We start from the raw sequence: 27,970 nt of genomic DNA, 5'->3' as shown, positions 1-27,970 counted from the left end.
TGACAGAACAGGTTTATTGGTCCTGGCAGGGGTTTCATAGGTGTTGCTTACTTTATTTACATAGTTTCTAGTAATAACATTCTCAGAGAAGCGTTTGAAACAATGTGGTTTTCTTGCTATCTTTGACAATGAGAACACAAAAAGCTCTCTGAAGTGTATTTGCTGATATGTTAAATATATATCCCATACCATATTTCACCCAAAAATGAATGGTGAGTGGTACCAGGGATGCAAGCTTGAATTGCTATGCGGGAGACACACTTGTTTAGGAACTTATAAGGAGAAATGAGTGCATGCTGGTAAATGCTGCATCTTTGATTCCAGTTGAAGCTTTAACTGAGAGTGTCCCTCTCCAGAAACTTCAGTACAGTGTCTTGCACCTTCCTCTCCTATTGATACTTTCTGGAAATGACTAAGCCAGCTTTCTCGTGGGGTGACACTGAACCACTAGCAAAAAGCATATGTGAGACATATGTGTGACTTGCGTGGCCTTGAGGGATAGTTTGTGGAGAACTTCAGGGGAGAGCAAGCTCTGCAGTAGCCCACAGAGTATAAATTTTAAGTGGGTCCTTGCAACAAGAACGTATAGCTCAAGTATCTTGAAAACTTCATGGGAAACACATGGGTGTCCACCTCTGCTTTTGATTTGTAGTGTCCAACATGGTTTTGAAACCACATTCATAGATTTCAAAACCTGATGGGCTCAGGTTGGCCATCAAGTTGGCCATCAAGCTACGAGATATGGTTTAGTAGCTTGTGGTACTAATAGGAATGGGAGGGTGGTTGGAATAGATGATCTTGCAGGTCGTTTCCAACCTTGTGATTCTGTGATTCTGTGAAGTGTGCGCAACACAGGTCGGAAATGCAGTCTGCAAAACAGAAATATTGTTTCTGCATTGTCCTCATAACTTCTTTTTAAATTAAGATGGCTTTTTCAGAAATATTTTGATCTAAAGCCCATGTAATTGGCTAATTAGAGAGCTGTTCTGTCCTCGTGATATACTGCCACTAGTGCTATTCATTACAAACATTTGATCTGATATGGCTTTTATTTCAGTGGGAGAGAGAGCAACCAGTTGCATGTTATTTTTGGAGCATACTTTCCAAGATAGTTCACTCTAACACAGATTTTGTAAGTTCTCTGACAGACTGTAAAATCTTTGTTTGTGTCCTTTATGTTGAAGAAACAGACTGGGACTTGGATCAATTTTCTTACTATGCCTGATGGAGCAAGAATCTTTAGCGTTGCTTCCTGGTGAGTTTTTATTGAGGCAGAAGCAATGCCCTGTAGCTCAGCTCAGAACCAAATGCGTAGGATGTTATATTGGGCCTTTTAAGGTTGTTATAGGTGATATTAACTAAATGATGGACAGCACTTCATTTTCTACTGCACATGAATCAATTTACACATCTAATTTGTTGCTGTAGTTCTTTCTGTTGGATTTTTGGTAAATGCATAGACCCTTCAGCCCTACTTTCTCCAGTCAGATGTCCTTTGTTTCCCCCACCCCACAATAACTATCAGCATACTTTTTTTTCCTCACTGCCAAGGGACATATTGCCAGCAGAGAGAAGTGGAGGCTATAACAGAAGGAGATGAAGACGATGAAGGCTGCTGCTGCTGTAAGCCAGGACACTTGCCTCACTTGTTATCATGTAATGCAGCCTTTAACCTCCGATGGCTGACGTGGGAAATAACACGAACCCAGTACATCCTCGAAGGATATAGCATCATTGATAACAATGCTGCAACGATGCTGCAAGTGTTCGATCTGCGGAGAATTCTTATCAGATACTACATAAAGGTAAATTGTTGGCTAAAATGGACTTATTCCTATGCAGGTTTGTCAAAAATGATGGCTGGCTGCTAAGAGTAGTATTTGAAGTAACTGGCTTTGTATTTATTCCTTCACACTGCTGGCAGTTGTACTACCTCATTATTAGTTAGGGATAATTAACTCATGTCTCCTTCGTAACATATGACTCTGACCAGATACACTTTGTACAGGAAGTTGCAGGCGTGCTTAAGCAGAAATTGAGAAGGTGAGTTAGCTTCCTTTCCTGATAGAGACAGAGGAAGCATTCTTATAAAGCAAAGCTTCAGTGACAGTTTGGTTTTTGTGTTTGCGGTGTTATTAAGATCACAAAGACCACACAGATACTCATTTGTCAGAAAAGCCAAACCCTTTCTAATCCAGCAAGTGAAGAAATTTCTGTGCAATACTGTCTTCTGCTGAAGCAACAAAAGCCAAATGCTGCCTTTTATGTCACTAGTACTGCCATTAAGCCAATTACCAAAGCTCCCAACCATCTCTGACATCTCCTTCCTACCTACATCTCTGCAATTTTAAAACTCCTGTCAACCACAGAGAGAGACCTCCTGTAAATAAATCAATCACCTTTATATGCAAGTGACCCAGTGCAGTAAAAACAGGATAATTGCCTCACGAATGTGCTTTGGTCATGCAGTCAATTACTCTGTAAAGCGCAGGCTGGAGTTTCCTAAATAATTTTACAAACATCAAGGCCCAGTAACCAACCTGGTTTAATTATTAAAAAAACAAAACTGCCTGTAAACATGCTTATTTCATTTTAGCCACAAAAAAAAAAAAACCACTTCTAACAATTTAATTCAATTATTTTTAGGGACTGTACCTAAACTGAACAGACAAACAAAAAGGCTTCTTTAATCTGAAATTAATATATAGCTACAATTGCTTCACTTGACTTTAAAAGGTAGTTTGAATTTAAAGTGATGTGAATTGATATGATTCAGATTTTGGTGACATATGAGACTGAAAATCATCTCAGTCTATGATGGAATCAAATCAGCAGCTCATTAGTTTAAAGTACCAAACAATTGTGCTTTTTAAACAGGAGGTTTTTCATCCCTGAAAATCAACTGAAACAAGAGACGACTGTGGAAAATTTGAAGCAGTCACATAGGAAGTTAACTGGAAGGCAGTTTAGAGCTTCTATTCCAGAAATACTTGAGAGGCAGCTGACATACAAAACGTTGCTTAGGCAAACTTTTGTCCCTTACAATACGAGTGAAATTGATTCTGCCTTGAGTGAAAGGGTTAAATGAACTCCGTGCTTCTGAAATGTGCTGTGTCTCCACATCCCTTGGGTACAGATTTTGTAATGTTCAGCATCTGTGACTTTCAAGGTTTCCAAATCTAATCTTTTTTGGATTGATTTTGTGAGCCAACACTATTAGGATGTTTTTACAGATCTTCATCCTTAGAAAGGCTCCAGTCTCTTAATCTACTTCCCTTCTTAGGGAAGGATGAACGAGGGATGATAATAACCTGTTGTCAGCTTAGTTTTTAGCCTGTGCCTGATCTCCCTTGGTTTCAGTAGAATTCTTCCTCAGAATGGCACTCCCAAAAAAACCCTTAAGGAGTTTTTTTTTTCTCCTATTCTTCAAATTAATCATTTTTTCCATAAACAGAGACTTTGATAAGATTTGATAATAAGATTTGATAAAATCCTTAGTACGGCCTAGGAAGATGAGAAGATTATGTTTTGTATCAGATAAGCTGTCATGCTGTTTGTCTAGTGCTGCTGAAACTTAACCTTTGGATAAACATACGATACCAGAAACAGAGGTGAGAATTCACTCCTTTCTCAGCTTCCTCTTAAGGAGGAATCTTGAGCTGTGAAGAACCTGGGCAATTCCACTGTGGACATTTTAAACCCCTGACACTTTCCTTTTAACGAAGTAGGAAGGTAATTGTAAGAAGTCTAGTTAATACAGTATTCAGGCAAGACAAATCACTCAGAAAACCCATAGACTTGAGCTTCAGCAGTAACTGCATCTCCATCACACCGAGTGCTTGGAGTGCTTCTAGTTTGTACTTTGTAGCTTATAATATTGTAAATATTTGCTGTATCATTTCTGAACTGCTATATAGCTGAGAATGTACTCCTGGACAAAACATATCCAGGAAGAGCTACTAAAAGTAGAATTTAATTAGGTGGCAGAAGTTCTGTTGTTTCAGTGTCTGATTGCCAGTCTGATTATTTTCCTAGCTGAATGTGTTTTTTTGGAAACACAGGTGAGAATAATAAGAAAAGCAAAGTGTATTTTGAAGATCAGTGAAGAAAACTTATGCTTTGTTTCACTTCCATGCTTCATGAATAATTATTAGATTGATCTTTTAAAGAGTGAGTTATATTGAGCTTAATATTCTTTGTGCATTTATTTCATTTGCAGTTCCACTGGCAGTCCAGAAAGGCCCTTATTTTTTCTTGTAAGGGGATTTTTATTCTCCACAACCAAAGTGGGTCAGCTCCTGCAACCCTCCTGCATACATTTTGAAATCATTTCCTGCTCAACTACTGTGATATTTTCCCTTGTGCCTCCTCTGTCTCCTCTCAATATATTCTTATTTAAATGTCTTCTGCTATTCCAGAAGTCTGCATTCTCAGAGTTTTCAGATCCTATTGTTTCTTTGTGAATCTTTTTCAGAAGATTTTATATTGTTTCTCCTCATGCCAAGAAATTAAGGCACTATCCCCGATCTATATTACTCTACCTTGTCTTTTTCCATTGGAACTTAATTTTACTCTTATCTGTGTATTTTTGTGCAGTTTGAAAGACAAATTGTGGATGGCATCTGGGATTTGTAAAAGGGCTGGTGGTGCTTCTGTCCTTTTTTTCATTTTCATCGTATTTTAATTTTTTATATTTATTTGCTTAATTATATTCCTGTTTCATAGGTAAAGTAGAACTACATCATCTTGTCATGTTCGTTCATCTCTTGTTTGCTTTGGAATCCAGTTTTAAATGAATATCTTTAATTAAAACAAAACATTCTAATGATAAAGTGTTGTAATGTGCCTTCTCAGCTGCTGTCACCTTCCTTTCCAAGACTGGAACTTCTCCATAGGTTTCCTGTTCTTCTGAAAATTAGCATTAAATTTGGCATTGATAGATTTTTCTTACTAAGATTCTAAAGGTTCCAGACCCACTGGTTAGAACTCAAGCTTAGAAACTCAGGCACAGGCATGAGATGTGAGTCTTGCTGCTTTCTTATATTTCTGTATTTGGTCAAAGAACTCCTGGTGAGTGCTCTTCCTCCTTCTTGCTTTATAAATGTAAATTCAGTTGCAGTATTTATTAGCTTTTTCATATTACACTTATAATTCTTTATTCTTTACTAATCTCACTGACAAAATATCAAAAATAGTGATGCTACTAAATGCAGAGTAAAAACAGAAATTAAAATTTCGGAGGGGGGTTTCTGAGTTGTACTGTACACATCTGTCACATCTCACCTGTATGAGATTTAAATCGCTGTGGAAATGTTTTTGTTGAAGAATTAGAAAAGCTTCATACTCAGATAGCAGGAAGCTTACATAGCAAAAAGAAGCCTGCTTCAATCATGTGGCCAGCTACTGCTGTTTTTTTCAAAATCTCTCTGAACTTTTGTCAATATCACCTTCTTGGTGATAGGCTCTGTGAGCCCACTACTATTCCATAATGTGTGCATTGCAGTGTGGGAATTCCTTGTTTGTATTGCAGTCCATTGATTTGTATTAATTTTCCTGTAAAGCACCAAGGTATTAAATATGTGACTTCTATTTCCATTTCCTGCTATTTAAATATCAATTACTACCATCTAACTAAACAGTCTGGTGAAGCATCGATTCTGAGCATTAAAAAACAGGAACAATATGTACCACTATGGGTTGCTAGTGTTGTCTTATTTGATTTATTCTTTTCTGCATAAAGTATTTCTGCTTTAATCAGAGACAGAATGACTAATGTTTACTCATTTTGTCAACAGAGTATAATATACTTTACAGCAAGCTCTCCCAAAATTCTTGAGTGGATAAAAGATGAATCCATCCAAAAGACGCTGCAGCCTTATGCAAAGTGGCATTATATTGAACGTGACCTTGCAATGTTTAACATTAACATAGATGAAGACTATGTTCCTTGTCTCCAAGGAATAACAAGGGCTAGTTTTTGCAGTGTTTATCTGGACTGGATTCAGTACTGTGCCAGGAAAAGGGCAGAGGTAAGCATACATTTTTTTATGAGTAGCAGTTGTAATTTCTGAGATTGGATTTAAATGATACATGGTTACTCGGGATTAATACAGGAAAAATTATACCATTTAAGCTGTTAAGTTTAACATAAATGAGAAACCTTTGCATTGGAAAATGGAAGGAAAACCACACATTACAGACTACTCTTGTGCAAAAAATTTAGTCTCAAGAAGCTTCAAAGCAGTAGTCTCTGGATACAGAACCAATTCCATGCTGTGCATACTCTCCAGCACTATTAATTTTATAATCTCTAGGAAGTGTGGATTTAACAAGTGCTTGCAGAAACTTCCAAACGTTTGCCTATGCTTTGGTGTGATCCTCAAATGATAGGGAAGTGCATACCAAACGAACAACTCGTATAGTTCACTCCTGAGAGCTGATAATTCAAATGTGAACTACGTAACGAGAGTGTGTGAAATGACAGTACAGCTCTAGAAGGCCAAGGGCAGGTTTGCAGCTACACATTCATGTGCTTTCAGCCGCTAGGATTACTGGTGGTCAGCAACCATTTGGCAGAAATGTTCTATTGTATTTCCATGAAATACTCAAAATAGCCCAGAGAGAGAATGCAGTTGCAGACAAAGCATATTCCTCTGTTTAATTTTCTGATTATTGCTGACATTGGGAAAAAATGAGAAGTGTGTATTTCTTCGCCCCATACAATCTTATTCGGATATTTTTCATTCAGGATCACTGACTGAACATCCCATTTGCCACCACTCACCTTATCTGAATAGCATCACATTGTTCAATCGTGGTATTTCTTTTCCAATTCAGTTCTTTCTTGCAACTCTGCACTTCAGTACCATTCCACCAGTTCCTCTGCACATCACTACATTGGTGTTGTTTTCATTGAATTGTCCTCTGAGCTTTCCTCACCATCTCCTCCTGCTGGGAATCTTTCATCCCCTTCCTTGCCCATCTCCTGGCTTGAATCCCAAGTTCCGAGACACAAAAAAATCTATGGTGCAGTGAAAATCTCTGCTAAATGATACTTCTGATTTGCAATCTGGCTGTAACTTTTGAATAGAACAATAGATTTAGAGATACCCAATAGACTTGTAGTTCCTCTGAGTTAAAAGGGCAAACAAATGCCTGCACCAGTGCATATGCATGCACTTTCATTTATATATATATTTACGTATTTATATTTTATTTTATTGTAATTCACCTTCTGTATAGAGGTAAGGTCATATATGAGATGAGATTTTAAAATGCTTCATTGTATAGCCTGAAAATCAGAATAATTTGTAGAAGGAGTAGTATTCTCTGTTATAAGTAGCTTCAGTCCTAGAGTCAAAGAAATAACCCATTGCATGGGCTGAAATAGTATGTACTCTCCTAAACATTCAAATTCATGAGAGATTGTTGGAATCTTTCTTCCTGCTTGATAGTAAGCAATTTTTTTGTGAAAATTTCAGTTAAAAAAAAAACCACTTTTAAGCTAGTGAATGTGAATGAAATATTTTGACAGCTTGCTGAAATGTGAGGTCAGTGTCCTCAATGGCATGTAATTGTGATGTATATACTGATATTCACTAGAAGGTTTTTGAATGAATTTTTCTCCTGAAATCTGTCCAGAGGTCTCATGTGCATCCTTTGTCCCATGGATGGGCTTTTGCTGCCTCCAATTGCAGCATCTCTTAGCAATAAGCAGAGTGTTTTGTCTTACAGTAATGGCTGGAGAAAAACAATGAAACAACAATAAATAAACCAGCAGAGATTCCTTTGAGATCCCACCTCCTAAGATTGGAATGTTGTGTTTCTAGTCAGTGGGCAAAATAAGCTAGCATTTTGCAGAAAGACTCTGATTGTGATGTTTTTGTTCTTGTTCTATTAATTGCAAAGAGTGTTTTTGTGTGCAGATCCAGCTACAGACAGATTCTATTGTATTTTATTATTTACAGTATTAAAATGCTTTTTAGGATGCTATTTGTATTTAGAATAACATGCAAGTTTTAAAACTTTGTAGCACTTGGACAGCGATGAGGATTCTCCACTAGTAACGCTTTCCTTTGCTTTGTGTATATTGGGCCGAAGAGCTTTGGGAACTGCATCTCATAACATGGCCATCAGGTGAGTTTTAGGTGTTTTTGCTACTGATCTTTAAGCCAAAATCTGTTGTCTTTTTTCACTTACTGTAGAACCTCTGCAGAACCTTGAATCAAGGTGAAGTCTGTTTCCTTTGTAATGTAATTTGTTTTCTTCTGTTCCTGGACTTCTTTCACTTCAGTAGTTTGCTTAATAACCAGTATCAGTCTTCCATATGAAACATCTTTCAGTCCAATCTTGTATTGAAAGAATATGTACCTGTGGTGTTTACTTGGTTCTGGCCTGGCTACTGAAATGCTGACTTTCTCCAGACGGGGAATAAACAGCTAAATAATCTGACTGCCAGTTAGCTGAAAAATAATAAATCATAACTGTGCTGTATTCCTTAGAACTATTTTCTGTGGTCACTGTGCCACTCCATGTTGGTGACTGAGGAAGACAGATCCTTTCGTCTCTCAAGGCCAGGATTTGTCTGTTCTCAGTCTTTTGCATCATTCATTCATTCAAAGCACTTCTTCCTAGAAAATTTGGCTTATGAATTCTATTACTTGGCTAAGTTTACATCTTTACATACTCAGCATCGTAAGTTCTTCTTAGGGTTCTTCCATTTTCACTCAGGTACTAATTTGTTTGGATTTTATAACATATCTGTTGTCCTTTTTTAAGTGTTCAGCCCGAGTAGATAATACAATAGATAGAGCATTTTATTAATACTATTTACTTTACAGAAGTCTACCTTCTCACCTAGTTTCAGATTTTTATTAGGTGTATTTGAAATCATTCTGTTCGTAGGCATTTAATAACAGTAGAGAAGTTCAGTAGAAGTACAGTCTCTGACTGACCTTGCTGCATTGGCACAAAACTGTGAATAAAGCTAGCTAGTGTTCCATCAACAAGTCCTTAGGGAGGATTTGTCTTATTAACAAGAAAACAAAGGCAGCGTGTGTGAATTTGAATGTATTTTGTGTTATAAATCAGTCCTTTAAATATTCATTCTAGCTTTGTTGTGTGTTGAAATGTTCGTAACTTCTGTTTTCATGTCTTTCTTCAGTCAGTTCATGGCCCATATGGCTTATTTCTTGGTGTGCTGCTCCTTTCTGCTTTCTCAAGTGGCTGTTGTTATTTCTTTTCTACTGGTGTTTGCATATTGCTTTTCCCTGTTGTTTTTTTTTTCTGGGTTAAGTTTATTTTCCCTTAATTTCTACACAATCAGATTAGTATGATGTTTAATAATATTGCCCTATTTTCAGATGGTCTGAATTTTAGAGTATGGGGACATGATAGAAAAGTTGATGAGCATTTAGGTTTGGTTTTTTTTTACGGAAAAGATTAAAGTGATTTTGATCTAGGTCTGCAGCAGGTATGTCACAGTGACATTAGCAAAGCAACTAAAAATACCACAAAATCTTCCTGAAACTGTCATCACATTGCATGTACTTTGCACAGGATCTTAAAATCTTCCTCACAGTGTTTTGGCAGTTGTACAGGTACAGTAACAATGTCACTTCCTTTTATTGGCTTTCACAGTGAGTAGCTATGCAAAGAGATGGTAATGCTGTCAGAGACTTTTAAAAGCTTAACTTGGGAAGTGTGAATGTTGAGGATAATTATTTGCAAATATTTTACTAATTGCAGGAGTCAGCTATATCATGTCTCTTTGAAATTTGAAACATAAGCAATAAACCTTATCAGTTTCTCTCTTTTGGGAAATGGACATTCCAGCATTAAAAAAATATTGCAGAGAAAAAGTCTGTAGAAGGGAAAGAATTGTGGTAGCTATATGCACTGCACAGCTCTGTCTCTGGTTTCCTGAATCCATTATATATAGTACTTTATCTTTAATTAAGTTCTGGTTTTCTTTTACTAAGAAATTGCTCCAGGGTGTTATTATATTGTTGTATTTTTAACACGAGCTTTATAACATAAGAGGAAATAAATGGAAAGTTGTGTCAGTCTTTTTCAGCGCTACTTCACAAAAGCTTCCCTTAGAAAAGTTTCCCTGAAAAACTGTGTCACTTACCCACCTGGGTAAGTTACCTTCAGCATCTTTCATCTGTCAGAAAGATTTGGAAAAAAATGGGAATCTGAGTAGCACAATAGGAGTTTTAAATTGCTAGGGCTAAAAAATATGACTTTGGCTTTGGTGTCTGATGTTTATTTTTGTCTTTATATATATATTTCAATTGCTGAGAGCAGTTTAGTAGACAGTATCACCTAAGGAGCAAGGTGGGAACTTTACCCTCAGACGTCAAGACCTTTTACAACAAAAATCCCCCAAATTCAACTGGATGCAGCACAGATGGCTGCTTATCATACTTGTTATCTTTACTGCTACATAAAGGTCACCACAGCTTATTTAAACACAAAGAAGTCAGCAAGGCTCAAATAGTTGTAGGTTTACGTAGCTTGCCAGGGGAAGCCAACACATGCAACATCAATGAGGTGAAGCAGATGTTCCCCAAGGATTAACTTTTGGCAATGAAGGCAGATCCTCCCCTCCCCTCACTGTATTTGGTGGAGAGACAGCAGCTCTTTCAAAGGATAATTTACAGCATTATTTTACAGAGGATTATTACAGTATTATTGCTGGTTCTTGGCCCCAGCTCTCAGCTCTTTGCAGGTTTCTGTTCAAGTCAGATGGGAGGGAAGCACTTAGGGTCTTCAGAAGCTGAAGGAATCATCCTTTAGATGATGGTTTTATGCTTTCTTTAGAAGGTGTCATGACTTTTTAGATTTCTTCAGACAGCAATAAGAAACAACCCTGAACTTTTTTTTGGAACTTTATTAATTCCAGCTGTGAAGCATCTTGTCCACAATATCGCTAGAAGTTTCATGATGAATTTAAGTTGTAATGGTCAGATAGGCAGATAGATGTTGTAATTCTCCACACGCTCATTTTGGTAGAGTTTCAGATAAGTCCATTGTGAGAAAATAGACAGTAATCTGTGCTCTGAGGCCCATATTTTGTCCCCTGGGGTAACTGTGTGGGTAAAGGAAAGTTTCACGTGGGCTTTGCTGTGTCTTGAGGACTGACAGTCATCCAACTGCTTCACCAAAACGCTAATTAAAAGGTAATGTCACACTGAGCTGCGCACTACAGAATTGAGATTCAAGTTTACATTTTGTATGTAAACTATCAATTTGGACTCATTTACACCTGATTTTGTCTAATCTATTAATCAGTAAATGTCACTGTGTAAGCCAAGGTTTTAAATGCTCTTATATAATGTATGTAAATAATTATTCAGTGTACCTGTTCATGTAAATGTCAGCAGAAGCCCAACATTAACACTAGATTGCACTATAAATGCATTCATTAAGATGGCAGAACATTGCTATGCAAATCCTGCGCTCTCTTAAACTGTCATTAGGAGGCATGCTGCACAAAATGCAATTTGAAGAATGATGTGACATTACCATTCATTTATTCAAACGTGAGTGATACGTTTTGGTGTACCTCTGTGGAAAAAATACATAATAACACTATTTAGCCACTAGACCTCCTAATAAATAAATGTTTGGGATATGTTTCACATTTGGAAAAAAATAAAAATATTTTAATAAATCATCATTTCTTTGAGGTGAGCTGAGATGTGCGGGTTATTATCGGTACGTGTGTGTTTTGATGCTGAACTAAATCCACAATTAATATTGGGAGAGGTCTATAAACTGAGGACAGAAAATGGAGTTTGGAGTGCAAAATACACACAGATGCAGTCGCCAGCTCATTAGCTTTCATCTGTCTGTACTAGTTCTGGGCTTGCATCAAATGCTTTTAGTTCCAGCTGTTGGAACAACACAGGGGGAGAAAGAAGAGTGCTTGTTTTGACTCTGCTGCCCACTCTTGTGCTGATGTTGCTGCATCGTTCTCTTCTCACTGAACATCTGTGGGCTGCAGGATCCCATGTGCCTGCAGGTTGCCTTCAGAAACAGCTTGGCAGTGCAACAGCAGCTTTCAGGTCTCTGCTCAGAGGGTCAGCAGTGCTGCCAGAAATAGCAGTTCTGTCTCTTCCTGATTAATGCAGTTTCCTTGGCATCTGAATTTACCTTCACTAGGTTTCAAAATATGTGTAATGTGCCTGGAACTGTGGCAGGTGACTGATTGAGGTGTGTTCAAACTGGGCCAAGAAAGTGGCAACAACCTTGTGTGGGGCAGAGATCAAAGCTCTGGGCGTACAGCTTCTTTGTGATCTCATTAGAGCCTTCAGAAGAGAGTGCAGCAATTAGAAGCACAACAACAGCTCTATTTTATGTGGATTAAGGGCTGTGTGTTGCAGAAATAACAGGTTGAAATACTGTCATGTTATAGGTAGGAGGTGCCCCACAGCCTCATTACGATTGGCAGCAGAGTGAAAAATTGTAATGGCATTGTGAATACAGCAGTGTCCTTCAGACCTCTCTGGTGGAAAACATGATACATGAAATAATTGACTCTCAGCCTCCCACCACTACTTTACTCTGTGTAACGGTCACAATTGTTCTTAAAGAATGCTTGTTAGGAAACTTATTATGCAGAAGGCTGAGAAATGGATGAGTCTTCCTGAGTTCAACACAGTGGGAGCTGCACGTGCTTCCCTCTGCTCCTTCCACTGATGCTCAGCTGCAGTTTTCACGTCCTGGTCTGAGCCTCCCTTTCTGCAGCACTGTTGCTCGCAGCAGCTTGTTCAGCATCAGCTGATGCCTACAGGACACTCTGAATGTGGATGCAAACTCTTTGTTTGTCTACTCTGGTGTTTGTATTTGGCTCTGAAAGCCTCTGATAATTTAAAAAGCAGCTCTTTTGCCTGCCTATTCCTTCCTTCAGCTCAGCCAGCTTTTCATAGCAAAACAATGGGTATTACTTTGGAAGAACTGCACTGCACAGTGTGCACATGTTGGGATTGTTTAGGATTGCCATGTTTTGTTTGTTTGTTTGTTTGTTTTTAATCCTGGAAAGAACGTTTATTTACTAAGGTATGTTTTGCAGGCCAGGACGGAGACAGGAGTATTGGATGTTGTCTCTGGGTGGGCCACTGGAAGGACCCTTCCTGATTTCTCACCTCTTTCAGGGATGCGATTTATGGGCACGTAGGCTGCACCTACAGTCTTTTTTAACTATTTTATTGTAGGGCTTCCATGGCTACTGAGCCACCCTGGGGCAGATTGTCGTTTTCCAGATTCTGGAGATGATTGATTGAGGGTCAGCAGGGATCAGGAGCCATTCTTTGAAGATGCATAACGACTCCCACTGAAACCTGTGCTTCAGTGCTTTGAAGCTCTGGGTTTAAGTGCCTGCCTCACCTAGGCATGTGTTAATATGTGACTAATAAATACAAATGAGTTAAGAATTCACAAGAGCTTCCCTGTGCTCCTGCTGTTCCCAGCAGTGCCCACAGCCCTGCCTCACTGCCTGCCCTCAGGCCCACTGATCAGTTGATTTGTATCGCATGGCGCTTGCACAGAGAGAATCAGTATCCAGCTGCTTTTCTGGTAACAACAGACATATCTCTCTGTTTTAATTTCTGCAGCACACTACCCACCACGGGCAAAATTAGAATGTGTTTGAGCTTGAAGATAGGCCAGGAAGTCTCCTAATCTCTCTTTGCTCTCTCACAGAAGAGAGAAAATGTGTCTATTTGTTTTTCCCAAAATAATTAAAACAGCTCAATTAAGTGGAAAGATGATGCATTCTCTGGAGAAAGCATGGATAGTAGTGAAAACCTCTGACATCTTAATGCTTTGTCCCCTCCAGAGCCTTTACAATCTAAAAAATCAACTGCTGTAAAAGTGAGTAAGATGTTGGCGGATGGACCGTGTCCTGAGGGTTTGTAGGAGATTCCAGGTTGTAATAGCTGGCTCTGTTTTCCTCCATTTCAGGATCAGTTCTTCAGAGCAGTGTCAGGTCTGTGGCCCTGCTCTCAGTACCACCCGCGTGGCTCCTGTACACTGTGGGATGCTCAGGATGTGTGGTGAAGGCTGAGCCCCAGGCTTCTTGTTTCTCTTCACAAAGATCTAGTGCAACCATTTTCTAATATCTGCTTGGTTTTGACCCTCTTATATTCCACTATAGTCTCTGGTCCAGGCAAACCATTATCAAGGTCAGGCAGACCTGGTTACATCCAGTTGCTTGTGTGAAGAAAGAAACCTGGCCTGCAGTTGCTTTAAGGTTTGTTGTTTCAGTCGGAAATGCCCCTGGGTTAATTCATGCTTTTGAAACTTAATGCTCTTTTCAGTATGTCTGATTTAATGTTCAAGTCTGTTTTTGAGTTTCATGACAGAATTTTCAGATTTAGTAAAAAAAAAAAAAAAAAAACACAATAATAATAATAATACATTTTATAGCTGTTTTTTAATCATTACTATTAATTTTACCTTGCAAGCAGACTGTTAACCATGACAGGGCTGATGATTGAACTTGCAGTGAGGGGCAGCTTTGCTGCCTTCCACATGCTACTGAGCAGCTGTAGACACAGCACATTGATGCACAGGTCCTTAAGACTCATGTTCTGAGTGCCACGTGTGTCTCATGGCCAGTTGGCAGTGCAAGCAGAAGGAATAACACCTACCCAAAGAGATGTATGTATGCAGCATGACTGTTGCTTTACATCTGCCACAAGGATTCATAGCGAGCACTCCCAGAACTATGCCATGGTTCTCCCTGCAGTGGAAGGGCTGCGGGTCCCTATGCAGCTCAGCTCCAGCTTGGTGAGGAACAGATGGCTTCTGAAAGTGACCGCTGCCTTCCTCTTGCAGCTTAGACTCCTTTCTGTATGGCCTCCACGCACTGTTCAAAGGGGACTTTCGGATAGCGGCGAAGGATGAGTGGGTCTTTGCAGACATGGATCTGTTGCATAAGGTGGTCGCCCCAGCGATCCGCATGTCTCTGAAGCTCCATCAGGTAGGATCTTTGTTTGTTTGTTTGTACTTCACTTTTACTTTTGCATTTGTCTTCTTAGGGAAACACTGGGAAACTTGAAAAATGTTTGATGAGAGCAAAATGGAGTATGTGTTGTTTTACTCTGAGAAACTTCCTTAACTAAAATGGAAAAGCTCAGCATTTGTTTATTTTGCATTTACTCAGTATTATTCCTCTGTAGCCTCAGGCTATCCATTGCAGACTATTTTTATTGCAGAGCTTGCCCCTGTCTTTTTCATTGAAACAAAGTAGATGGACATGCCATGTTTCACTTGTGGAAATACCATAATTATTGGTTCTAGCTTGAAAACAAATGCAATAAATTGATCAATAAACTTTTTAAAAAAATCTATGAATTGATTGAGCTAATTTCATCATTTATTTATCAATCTTTTTGTGATGGGCAATAACCGAGTAACACTTCCATATGTTGTTGGAAGTTACTGCAGAGGAGTTGTGGTTTGAAGGGTTGGTGTCACTGCTGTGTGTTTGATTATGTTGTGCTGTTTCTGTCCCCATTCTGTTTCCACTTGCAAAAATTCAGCACACCTCCACGTAAGTCACTACAAGTTACTTCAGATCAATGCTTGTTTAGCTTGGAATTGATTTTATCCTTTCTCTGGTGTATTATTTAGTCTCATACACTTTGCTAGTGCATGGTATTTATAATTGTTCTGAATGTAACTAAAGTGGAACTGCTGTGAAGTAACCCAAGAAAATTGGACAAAATAATTTTGTGGCTGTAGTCACTGGGCATGTAACAGCTGAAAAAGTAATGTGATATTGTGGTATCTGTTGATGGATTCATAGTCAGTCATTTTGTTGTAGTTTTACACGTATGAAAAAAAACAAACACTGTAGGACACCCCAGACAATTTTCATCTCCCTCCAGCTTGCCCAAGAGCTCTGCTTCCCATGGTTTTCTATCTTGTCAGTGGATAAGCTCTCATTCTCTCTTTGTTCAGTGGAGGTGTGAGATCAGAACAGGTTTTGCTAGAATAAAAATTGTACCTTTCTATATTATGGTTGTTCTACCTCAAACACATGCTGTGTCAAATGACAGTCATGTAAGAGCAGGGAGTAGAGTTCGTAGAGTCATAGAATCCTTAGAATTGGAAGGGACCTCTAAAGGCCATCCAGTCCAACTCCCCTGCATTGAAGAGGGACATGCACAGCTAGACCAGGTTGCCCAGTGCCTGATCCAGCCTTGCCTTGAAAATCTCCAAGGACAGGGTAAGCACTATATTTCTGGGCCACCTGTTCCAGTGCCTCATCACCATTACTGTGAAAGACTTTTTCCTTACGTTTAACTTAAATCTACCCTCTTTAAGCTTGAAGCCGTTTCTCCTTGTCCTGTCACAGCAGACCTTGCTAAGGAATCTGTCCCCCTTCTTTCCTGTAGCTCCCTTTAGATATCAAAAGGCCGCTCCCAAGTCATCTTGGAGCACTCCAACAGGTCTGTGTCTCTCCCATACTGAGGATTCCACATCTGAATGCAGTACTCCATGTGAGGCCTCACCAGTGCAGAGCAGAGGGGCATGGTCATCTCCCTTGCCCCACTGGCCACATTTCTGATGATGCCTAGGATACTGTTGGCTTTCTGGGCTGTGAGGGCACATTGCTCATGTTCAGCTTCTCATCTACCAGTACTCCCAGGACTTTTTTTGGCAGGTCTGTGTTCAATCCTTTCATCCCCCAGTTTGTATTGGTAATGGGTATTGCCTCAGCCCAGGTGGAAGACCTTGCACTTAACACTGTTGGCACTGTCCACAAACAAACAAAACAACCTAGGTTTTTGTTTCTTTTTAATAATTTTTATATTTTCATAAAAAGTCCTGACCTTTTGAGTACTACTTTGTATTACCAGGACCAGTTCACCTGCCCGGATGAGTATGAGGACCCAGCAGTCCTGTATGAAGCAATCCAATCTTTTGAAGAAAAGGTTGTTATCTGCCATGAAGGTGACCCAGCCTGGCGCAGTGCTGTCCTCTCCAATAGAGAAGAGCTGCTGACCCTGAGGCATGTGGTAGATGAAGGAGCGGATGAATATAAAGTTATCATGCTTCACAAAAGCTACTTGAGCTTCAAGGTTATCAAGGTAAACAAATCATCTTTCTATTATTGCAGTAACTTAGGTCTATAGTTACAAATATCATTTCTGAGTATTCTAGCCAAAAGAAGGGGTTGATCATAGCTATCAGAGAAGGAGTTAGAGGCCGGGGGAGAGTTCTGTTCATTTCACTTTTATTTTCCACACTTGTATTTGTTCATCACAAATAACATCCCAGGTTTATCCAGGGAGTAATTGCTCATGAGTTTTATCAAACCTGTTGGTACAAAAATACAAGATAAAGATGCTTGCAACTACTACTACTGTTCTACAGAGATTATGTAATTCTGTATCTGAAATGTTTTTACATGGTCCACACTGTTTTTTACCTGTAGGTCAACAAGGAGTGTGTCAGAGGACTGTGGGCTGGGCAGCAGCAGGAACTAATCTTCTTGCGCAATCGTAACCCAGAGAGAGGGAGCATCCAGAACAACAAACAGGTCTTGAGGAACTTAATTAATTCTTCATGTGATCAGCCACTGGGATATCCAATGTATGTTTCCCCTTTAACCACCTCATACCTTGGGACACACAGCCAACTGAGGAACATATGGGGGGGACCAGTCAGTTTGGACAACATTAAAAAGTGGTTCAGATCCAAATGGTTAAGGTAGGTGTTACATTTTGGTCTTGCAGATAGACACCCTGTAGTCTTAGTTCAGCTGTATTTTTCTGTTAAGGGAGTAATTGCATATTGTTATCTATGAGTAAAGCAGTTGCACCTAACTCAAGATGTAATAAAATAGCCCTACAGATATGGCTGAAAGCAAGTTCATTAACTTATTCTTTCCTTTTAATTAAAATTTTCTATGTTTGTCAAGATTTGTTATCAAACCACTTTATCAGTACAAGCATTTCCCTTTTCTGGGGAAATTTTACTCTTTATGCCCCATAAACAAAGGTGTATTTTCTGTAACTCAGTGATGTGTCAAAACATGAGGAAATGCACTGATGGTTACGATGGGTTATGCGCCGCAACTTTGTCAATATAGATCATCATCTCCACATCATTGCTCATGTCCAAAGCACATCTAAAAATGTACTTACAATCCACCAAAACTGACTGATTTCCCCTAGGTTCGCATAGCAGGTATGACACCTTCTGTTTCTCATTCATGTGTGAACTCTTCCTACAGTAACAGGGCTATGTGTCTCTTTCTCTCTGCCTGTCTTTCTGCTGCTGTGGCTGAGAAATAGAGGACAGCTTTATGGAAGCCAGCTTGACTGCTAAGGCCAATGCTAAAATACTAAGATTAAGTCTGGTGGCTTGATATGAAAGTTTCCCAGTGTGCAGGTCACTCCCACTGAGCGCTTCTTTATGACTTGGCGGCTCCATGCAAAATGTTCTTTAAACATCAATATAACATTTCTCCTAGTCTCCAAAGTTGGGTAACGATTTTGGTTTGTATCACACACAGTTATGTCTCAACTAAACTTACCATGCCATAAAGTGCTGAAAGACTCATAGTTGTATGAGAAAGTATGATTATACATTGTGGGGATACCTAACATTGGTAGCACAAGTTCTCTGTGCATATAGACTGACCTCTGTGTTTGTTCATGCAAATAGGATGCGTAAGGACTGTCATGCAGCTCACCATGACAGAGGCAACGTTGAAGAAGCAGATACTGGAGGAGCATCTGGCAGCACAGGTAACTCAAGCCAGAGTAGCAGCTCGCAGCACACCAGAGATGGAACCCCTCAGTTGCAGCCTTCATCGCAAGAGGCCCACCAGCGTGCAGGTATTTGCACAATTTACTTGTCTTTTTCTGTAGTTTCCTCACCAGGGGCCAAATGAGCAGATGCTTTCAGGGCTCTCACATATCCAGTGAAAAACTAATTTTAGGAAGACCAATCTTTGGCTTTCCTAGAGACCAAGCATGTGTAGGAGATGTCTTAGCTGATACACTTCCAGGTATTTACTACAAGAGCATAAAGCTAATGTGTTTCATGTGGCTCACCAGAGATTTCACTGTCAGGTTACTTCATGTCTAATTTTCGGAGTGGGAGATACTGCTTACAGTATGAGAAATTCAGATGGAGGGAGTCCACATATGATGCCCATTCACTTTGCACGGTGAGCCTGTGCTTACTGTTTTTGGGAACAGCAGAACTGAGAAGTCTGCAAAAATCTTCATTATTTTAGAAGGAGCGTGACAGTTTGTTGTGGGAATTAGTCTGGCTGTTCATTAGTGCATGTGGAGAATAAACAAATAGCAGGTAACTTAGTATGCCAATAGAGCAGTTATCAGGAGAAAATTAAATGTTGCCAATCATTCCGTCACTTAACAGCTGAGCCCTTTTTATATTAAATTGTGGATTCAAAAGTGCTTCAGATGTGTTCACGCGGTGGAACTGCTGGCCTTCACATTAGGAATACCCATTAAGTTTGCCAGTTGGGTCACTGGGAGATCTTCCCTAAGGGATAGGGATTTGCTGAAAGGTCAAATTAATTGACTTTACAATACAAGTTGTGGTATTACTGTGTCATTTAAGGAGGAGAACTAGAGGGATCTAGCACCTGTTTGTTTCTTGTTAAATCATTTTGACCCATCATTAGAAATAATGGACAGGACCAGAGAAAATCTTGCTGTGAATATGAGTCGTGTCGTAAGGATAAAATAACTACTGCTTTTTAATTAAGTCTAGCTTTAGAGCAATCCCCATGTGCATACTTATAACTTGACACTGCAGTAATCAGAATGGCAAACTTAATTGTAAAATAACGATCCCGAGCATACCATGCAATAATGAAAATTAATTGTGAATTGCTTAAAAGGATGTATTGGGTATCCAGAAAACCATAGTTAAGAGTGGTCACACTTAATTAAGAAAAGCTACCTGGCTTTCAGGTAAAATGAAGAAATGCACAACAAATGCAAGGAAATGGAAAACAGCAAAGGTAAACCAGAATTCAGTCCTGAGAGACGGTGAGAGAAAAAGAAAATGAATGTTCTGTCTAACACCATTAGGAACAGTAAAAATAAAGGCTGTTTGGTGCTGTTTCTTTTTTAAGAACATTAGAAACAAAAGAAATTGTAACAGCAGTCTCGAGTCTTCACTATAGAAAGACAGAGTTGTCAGTAATGTAGAAAAGAATGTGTCTGTTTTCTATTCAAGAAAATGGAGGTGATCTGTGGTCTGATCATGAAGCAGTTCCTTGCATCCTCTCAGCTACAAAGAACATTAAGGAGCAGCTATCAAAGCCATGTGCTTAATTGAACAAATCCAAATAGCTCTCATTCAAGATGGTTTTTAAAAGAGCTGGTTAAGAAGCCAGCTCTGTCTGATCTTCAGGAAGTATCAGGACCGTGAGGCTGTACGAGAGCGCTAGCAGCAAACTTACTGTACATCAGATCTTAAAAAAGATGTGACCAACACAGCTGTGTTAGTCTGACTGTGCATCAGGACACTGGTGGCCTCCCATGCATAATCCTGGTGCCCTGATTTAAAAACATGTATGATTTGGAAGGAGATTAAAAAAAAAAAAAAAAAAAAAGATAAAAAATCTGGGAGATGTCCTGTAGGGAAAGATTAGAAGCTTTCCAGCAATTCATATTGTAAAAGTTGCTTTGATCGTAGTCTGCCAGTACTTACCTGGCAACAGCAGGTGACCAAAGACAGCTGGTTGTAGCAGGAGCAACAAAGCTGAACAAATTCTAACTTGAAGTGGTCATTTTTTAGCAGTGAGAGTAAATAGAGTAATAAGTAACTATAGATTAAGATAGATTCTCCATGACTGCAAACGTTGGATGCATTTCTGAAAAGTGGTTAGTTCCAGGAAGATCTTCAGCCCATGCCATATGGCGGTGATCCCTTCTAGTCTCACAGTGTATGAATTGAGTGCGTTTCATGCTTTTGTATTTCATGTTTCATTTTGTGGCCCAGTGCCACTGAATCTACAAAATGTGTTTGAAGCTCTATTTAAAAGCGTGACAAAAATGGGGAGCATTGGGAACGTGTGGGGTTCTGTTCCAGAGCATCCTTATTTCACGATGCGGTTTGCGGAACAGCCTTTGTTTCCTAATTGCTTTCAGGGACAGAGTTATTTCTGTGCAGATACGGGTGGTCCCCTGTCCAGTGCTCTAACCACTGCATTTGGGATGAGCACTGAATGCTTTTGGGCAGCGGTCAGCTTGGAAGCGTAAATCACAAACAGATGTTTGGCCACATGAGCCCCTGCACAAACACGCACCGCAGCCCCTCGGTTCCAATCCATGCTTTTCATTTAAGAAGGTAACTTAGTAAAATGACCATCAGATGTAGAAACCACAGCACTTGCTTAAGGAAACCCCTGATCCTTAAAAGCCCGCAGCTCACAGCCGGTGTCTGCCTGTTGGTCACAGCTGGAGCACAGAGACATAGGAGAGCTGCAGCGAGAGCCACGTGCATCTGTCCCACTGCTCACATGGACCACAAGGCTTTCATTGTCAGGGATGCTGCTCCACATGCCATTTTCAGAAATTATTTTTTTATTGCTCTGAGTGTAACAGTAGAAATAATGATATATTGTAAACAGGATGGAAAAGTGTCTGGTGCTTGCCAAACCACCAAGGGTTTAGACCAGCTGAATGGCTGCAGAGAGGTTACGGCCAAGCTCTGCCATCTGACTCTGTGTCAGGATGCCTCAATTCTCTTTGCTTTGGAATCTGAAAAACTGGGGTAATCCCAACCTTGGAAGGCAGACCTGTGGGTGTAAAATGGCTATAAGGTGTAAATAGCTCGGGTGTGAAATTCTGTGTCACTGGAATCCTTGAATTCAGCAATCATAGTTCACTGAGACAGTGTGAGATGTATGCTGCTTTGTGCTGCAGCACTTCAGTATTTGGAGGGTTTCCAGTGCTTCCCTCCCCTCTATAATTCTGATATTACTACCACCAACCTGGAAATGCCTGCCAGACTTGCTTCTCCTTGGTGGATCTCAACAGGTTTTCTGCCTTTAGCCTTTTACCCCACAGCTATAGCTAGAAAATCCAAACATCAGCTCATATTAGTGTCTTGAGTTTCCTGGAAAGGAAAAGCCAGGCAGGGCCTCACGTGACTGGGTGTTGGCTGCCTAAGCCTGGGTTGGTCTGTCTGCAGAAGCAAAAAACTCTGTAGGGAGCTGTAGTGCCAACCTGCTGCATGCCACCTGTTGGGTTCACTGGCCTATGAGCTGGTTTACTTTTTATTCTGTGCCAATTCATATATACAAGCATAAGAAATACAGAAATGCTTTGTTTGCATTACAATAGTTGATGTAAATGTTTTAAGAAGTGTGTGGAGAAGGTATACGTATAGGAAGATAGAAGTTGCCCAGACAGCAGAATAGTTTATATGCTCTGTGTACAACAGTGGTGTGCTGAGATGCTGCACAGGATGGATGTAAGGTGGACAGTCAGCATCCCCTCCTTTAGTGTGGTTATCAAGGGAGAGTGGAGCCACAGCAATGCTGTGCTTGAACAGTGCACACAGTACAGCTTAGGATGTGCATGGCAGAACTGGCCCAAATTCCTCTCTCCTGACCCAGTGCTGAACCACTACAGTGGAGAAAAAAGAAAGGTTCCTGGGTTTAACAACTTCTCGTGCCTGTGATTCTAGGCTTCTTGTAGTGATAAATCCCACAGTCATATGCCAACAGTAATATATGCGCACAGGACATTGTCAATAGCATGGATTTCCTCAGGATGCCACTACAGGCAGCATTTAAAGATATTTATTACTCTTTCTTTTAAAGGCAGGAGGAAACACAGGAGTCAGTCTGTCCAGGCACACGCTGCTTTAAACCAAAGGCCCCCTGTTTCAAGTCACTCTGGACCAATCGCAGAAAGCCGCCAGCCTTTCATGCAGACATCTACATCTGCCCACGAGATCGCCCAGCGGCTCTCAAGCAGCCAGCTGTCACTCCACAACTCGGCCACGTCTGTGTTTTCTCAGTCCCCTGCCGTTCCCACTGCTGGCCAGCTGACTGTGCAGGACCGAGCTGCTGCGATGCTCAGGTCCAGTCTGGCCTCGTCCACCAGCTCCACTCTCAGCCTGCTGTTCGGCAAGAGAAGTTTTTCAAGTGCTTTGGTGATTTCTGGGCTCTCAGCTGCAGATGGAGGTAACACCAGTGACACCCAGTCGTCCAGCAGCATGAACATCGCCATGGGTCCGTCTGCTAGAGCAGCAAGTCAGGGAACTCGGGTAAGGCGGAAGCCCTAACAGCAGCGCTGACCACGAGCTGCTGTGCTGTTCACTGCCAGGTCCCTGTAACATCTTCACCATTGTTTGGTTTCTTCTTTCTCACATCCAGAAAACAGTCTTTTCTAGATTTTGGTATTTAAATTTTGCATCGCAATGAAATTGAGACTGCATGTGTGTGTTACAAGTGATGAATTCGTTAGTAAGGGTAAGCTGGCTGTTTAAAACATACCTTAGAATCCAGCCTGGGGCAAAGTGCCTTTTCTTTTCACTGATACCATAGACTCAGTTCTGTTTTAGGTGATAAGTACTATCATGAGCAGACTAAGCAGTTCCTTTCCTGCTTGCTTACCCAGGACTGAATTATTTGTACAAAAATGAATGGCTCCCACTGCATTTTTTCTGTTACCCTCTCTGACCTGAAATGCAATCTAGGACCTTTGGACCTTGTCGCTGAAAGGGTTAGGCAAAGGAAGTCAGTAGGAAGTATTTCCAAAAGGAAACTAAAAGCTTATGCTCTGTGAATCAGCATTTTCTAACAGAAAAACAGAACACAGAAATAACTTGCAGCCTTCGTCCCAGTAGGCTTCCAGTTCAGCTCCCCTCAATTCATCTGCCCTGGAAAATTCAAGGGATGTAGTAGTGTTACTGTTTCATTGTCTCTTGAAATGTATTTCTTTCACTTTGATGGCCATGGGCTGCTTTCCTGTGTTTTGAAATGTTTCTTCTAAAGAGCAGTTAAATGAAAAGATGAATCAGAGATAAAGGGCAGGGCTGCAACTAGAGGCTGACTGACAACGTAATTAAGACCGACTTTGACATTTGGCCTATCAAAATAGAAGTGAAATTGGCAGCAAAAAATGGTATCTTGGGCTCCATCAGAAGAGGGGTGGCCAGCAGGGACAGGCAGCTGATTGTCCCCCTCTACTCTGCTCTTGTGAGGCCCCATCTGCAGTTCTGCATCCAGGTCTGGAGCCTCCAGTACAAGACAGAGAGCTGTTGGAAAGGGTCCAGAGGAGAACCACAGAGATGATCAGGGGACTGGAGCACCTCCCTATGAAGACAGGCTGAGGGAGCTGGGCTTGTTCAGCCTGGAAGAAAGAAGGCTGCGGGGTGACCTCAGTGCAGCCTTTCAGTACCTAAAGGGAGCCTACAAACAAGAGGGGAATCAGCTCTTTGAAAGGGTAGATAACAGGAGGATAAGGGGAAATGGTTTTAAGTTGAAGGAGGGAAGATTGAGGTTGAAATTCTTTACAGAGAGAGTGGTGAGGTTCTGGCACAGGCTGCCCAGAGAGGTTGTGGATGCCCCATCCTTGGAGGTGTTCAAGGCCAGGTTGGATGGGGCCCTGGGCAGCCTGGTCTAGTATTAAATGGGGAGGTTGGTGGCCCTGCATGTGGCAGGGGAGTTGGAGATTCGTGATCCTTGAATCCCTTCCAATCCTGGCCATTCTGTGATTCTGTGAACAGGAAAACTGAGGATATGGAAAGTCCAAACTACTTTTCTTCTAATATTCTGAATTGTATACAACTTCCCCAATTTTCAAAGACTTCTCTAAATCACAAGTAAAAAAAGCTCCCTAGTCTGTGTGTATTTTGCTCTCAACCCAAAAATGCCATGTATGGTATAGTTCATGAGGTTTTGCCATTAGTTTCAAGAGAAGTTGACTGAATATTACTCACCTGGGTCCAATCCTGCTTCAGCACTCTAATAAGCATTAGAAATGTGTACAGCTGAACACATCAGGCGACAGGGCACAATGCCAACTCTCAACAATTTCCAAGGCAATTTGTAAGCATTCAGCATGTGTGCAGTTGTGAGTAACAGTGAAGTGATTCACCTCATCTACCTTTAAGACGTGGCATTTGGGTATGGAGTCTCAGTAGGTCACAGAGGTGTTGCCTCTGTACTCAGCAGAGAGGACAATCCAATTCATCCTTACTGCTGTCAGGAGGAAATCTTCCTCTTGGAGACTCATCAGTCTCTGCCAACCACTGACACCCTTGAATGATACACCTCAAGAGTTACATTCAGATGAGGTGAGTTCTGGCCAAAAAGTAACTGCTCTGAGTCCAGGCACCTATTTGATTGAAAGTACTACGGAGGTATCTGACTTACACCTTAATACAGCGTGGTTCTGGAAAGCTTTCATACTGATGGAGTTCTTACAGTGAGGTGACGGTGTGCATAACATTCGCAGGCTGGTAATTGCATTCCAGTTCTGCGGCAAAAGTTCCTTTGTGAGTTGGATTTAAAATTTGGTGTATTATACAAGCCCCAGACTAACCCGATTTCACTTCTTAGAAGCTGGCCCTGCTTGAAGCAGGGGTTTGGACTGGATGACCTCCAGAAGTCCTTTTCAATCCAAAGTACTTAACAGCTCTCTGTGCTTGTACATCTGTGGCACTAAACCTCTAGCTCCTCTGCTTTTCTTTCCAAATGTATGCATTACAAATACCTGTTCAGTCTTCAGAAGTCCCTTGTGAATTATGCATGTTAAGAATCCCATGCAGTCTCACAGAACGACATTCTTAAATCAATTCTTAACTTCTTCACCCGTCACTTCAAAAAAAACCTGAAGTGTTACTTACATTCTGTTTCCTGAGCTCATTGACTCCTCTTTCCCTCTGCAGCAGCTCACCGAGACCTGCGATGCAACTGATGCGACAGAATCGAAACCGCGCCGAGAGCAAGGGCTGTCCCATGCCATACTCATGAATCAGACCCTGGAGTGCCGAAGGGCCAGCCAGGAAGACATGGCCCTGGAAGACACAGCCTCCCAGCAAAGCCTGTCTGAGGAGCAGTAAGGATTATTGGTAGCGCGAGGGCCACACGTTTCTCAGAATTCGAGACAGAGTTAAGTCAGGGAGCTGCAGGTGGGTTTATGTTCTTTCAGATTTAACACGTAACCTCCAAACGTTTATTTTTCTAACTTTTAAGCTGGAATATGACAGGGCACGTGTTCTTCAGTTAAAGGCTTTTGGCATGGGTAGGGTTGGAAGATGTTCTAAAAATCATGGTGCCACTTCATCTCAGGTTCTTGTAAATCCTACAGCAATGAACACAACCTGTGTGACATTCCTTCCCATGCAGAGGCACTGACCCACGAGTGGTGACAAAATAAAGCGTAACAGGTGGAGAATGAATGAATACAATAGAAGATACTAACACAACTTAGTGAAAAGCACACGAGACATCTTTCCTGCCATAGCTAGACAGCTGATTGCATGCAAACTAATTGGCATTTGATATATAATGTATAACAAAAGACAGCTTTGAAGAGAAGCAGTGAACACGTACAAGGACAGTACAACGTGTGCTGGAACATTAGACATAAATCTGATTTTTCTTCCCCAACAGCAAATCTCTTTATTTTCCTCCGACACGTTATGCAGGTGGTAATTATGAATAGCAACATAGCATCACACAGACTGATATACTGCATGCAGCTATACTGAAACTTTGTGTGAACGAACCTTGCTAAACACATTAATAAAAGTCAAGCGCAAGAAAGAAAGTAGCCAGTGCATGGAAAGCCTTCACAAAGCATACGGTGCACCTTATCTGCAAAGAAAGCAGCTCTCTATTAACAGCTGCTCTTAGGTATAATCTCATGCTCCTGTTTGGTTTACAACAGTGTTTCTCAAACTGCAGGCAACCAGCTCTCCTGGGAGATGCAAAAGGGCCCGGGAGAGTTCCCCCCGAGGACAGCAAAGTGCAAAGCAGGCTGTAATTACTGTCTGCGTTTGTATTGGGCAGGGAGCAGCTCGATGCCTTCAATTGCTGGACACAGCTCAGTGTCCATAAACATGTGCAGCCAGTAATTACACAGAGCTCCAATTTCCCTCCCCCAGAGAAACTGAGCTGCTGCCAGTTTAACAGTTGCATAAAGACAGATGAAGCAAAAAGAGAGACTGTGCTTTCACAAAGTTTGAGAAATACTGATTTACAGGAATGCATGACTGTTTTGGAAGCCAGAAGGCTACAACAAATCCTTAATGTAATATAGGGCATAAACACATGCGCGTTTTGTTTGTTTTTTTTTTTTAATTAAAAAATTTGCAGCTATCTGTGTTTTGCTGTCCCTCTTCACTGTAACTACCACGGACTGTTTCTAATTCTCCTCATGATAATGTGCAGCCAGGCTGTCCCAATTAACAAGGAAGCTTTAACGAGAGATGCCCCACCTAAGGGTCATTGGCATTAGATGATACGCTGTTGCATTCCGAGCTTCCTAGCGTGCCACGCTTGAGATGACAAGCAGTAGAACCAAATAACAGCAAGTGAAAATAAAACCATCCAAATATGCTTTGCGTGGCAGCAGTTTTCCAGTTTCCTCTTTTATTTTGAATTCTTTTCACTTTCTACTTGTTATGCAATGGAGAAATCTATTGTTTTTCTTTCATGTAGATCTTGGCAAATTCGTTCTTTATAATGCTCAGCATAATCTAAGCAACATTCTGCTTGCGTTTACAGGCACAAAAGCAGATTGATACCATGTATTCCCTGAGACACACAGCCATCAGTGTAGCTCAGGCGGTGCTGCTGCCTCCTGCAGCCTCCACATGTGATGTGGAAAAGAACCTGAATACAGCTGCTCCTTTCTGACCACTTCTGGCAGATACGACCTCTCCCACCACCCTGCTGGCAGCGTGCTTGGCACTCATTACACAGGACAAAGAAGTTATGGGT

At 40.8% G+C, this 27,970-nt stretch overlaps 1 protein-coding gene across 3 annotated transcripts in view; it reads left to right on the top strand.

The window, feature by feature from the left end:
• PCNX2 (pecanex 2) overlaps positions 1-27,587 on the top strand; it is a 150,673-nt gene extending 123,086 nt beyond the window's left edge. For all 3 annotated transcript variants that reach the window (XM_042808635.1, XM_042808627.1, XM_042808618.1), the window contains 9 exons: positions 1,552-1,805; positions 5,796-6,029; positions 8,033-8,136; positions 14,845-14,989; positions 16,875-17,105; positions 17,453-17,727; positions 18,688-18,860; positions 22,835-23,283; positions 25,912-27,587. In XM_042808635.1, coding sequence (XP_042664569.1) covers positions 1,552-1,805; positions 5,796-6,029; positions 8,033-8,136; positions 14,845-14,989; positions 16,875-17,105; positions 17,453-17,727; positions 18,688-18,860; positions 22,835-23,283; positions 25,912-26,085 — 2,039 coding nt within the window. In that variant the 3' untranslated portion in view covers positions 26,086-27,587. The remainder of the gene's footprint in view (positions 1-1,551; positions 1,806-5,795; positions 6,030-8,032; positions 8,137-14,844; positions 14,990-16,874; positions 17,106-17,452; positions 17,728-18,687; positions 18,861-22,834; positions 23,284-25,911) is intronic.
• The last annotated feature ends 383 nt before the right edge of the window (positions 27,588-27,970 follow it).

Source organism: Centrocercus urophasianus, unplaced genomic scaffold (genome assembly GCF_019232065.1).
Source record: "Centrocercus urophasianus isolate 14NV4802_14NV808 unplaced genomic scaffold, USGS_Curo_1.0 seq_10, whole genome shotgun sequence".
NCBI classification, from domain to species: Eukaryota; Metazoa; Chordata; class Aves; order Galliformes; family Phasianidae; genus Centrocercus; species Centrocercus urophasianus.
This window is presented reverse-complemented; position numbering and strand designations above follow the sequence as displayed.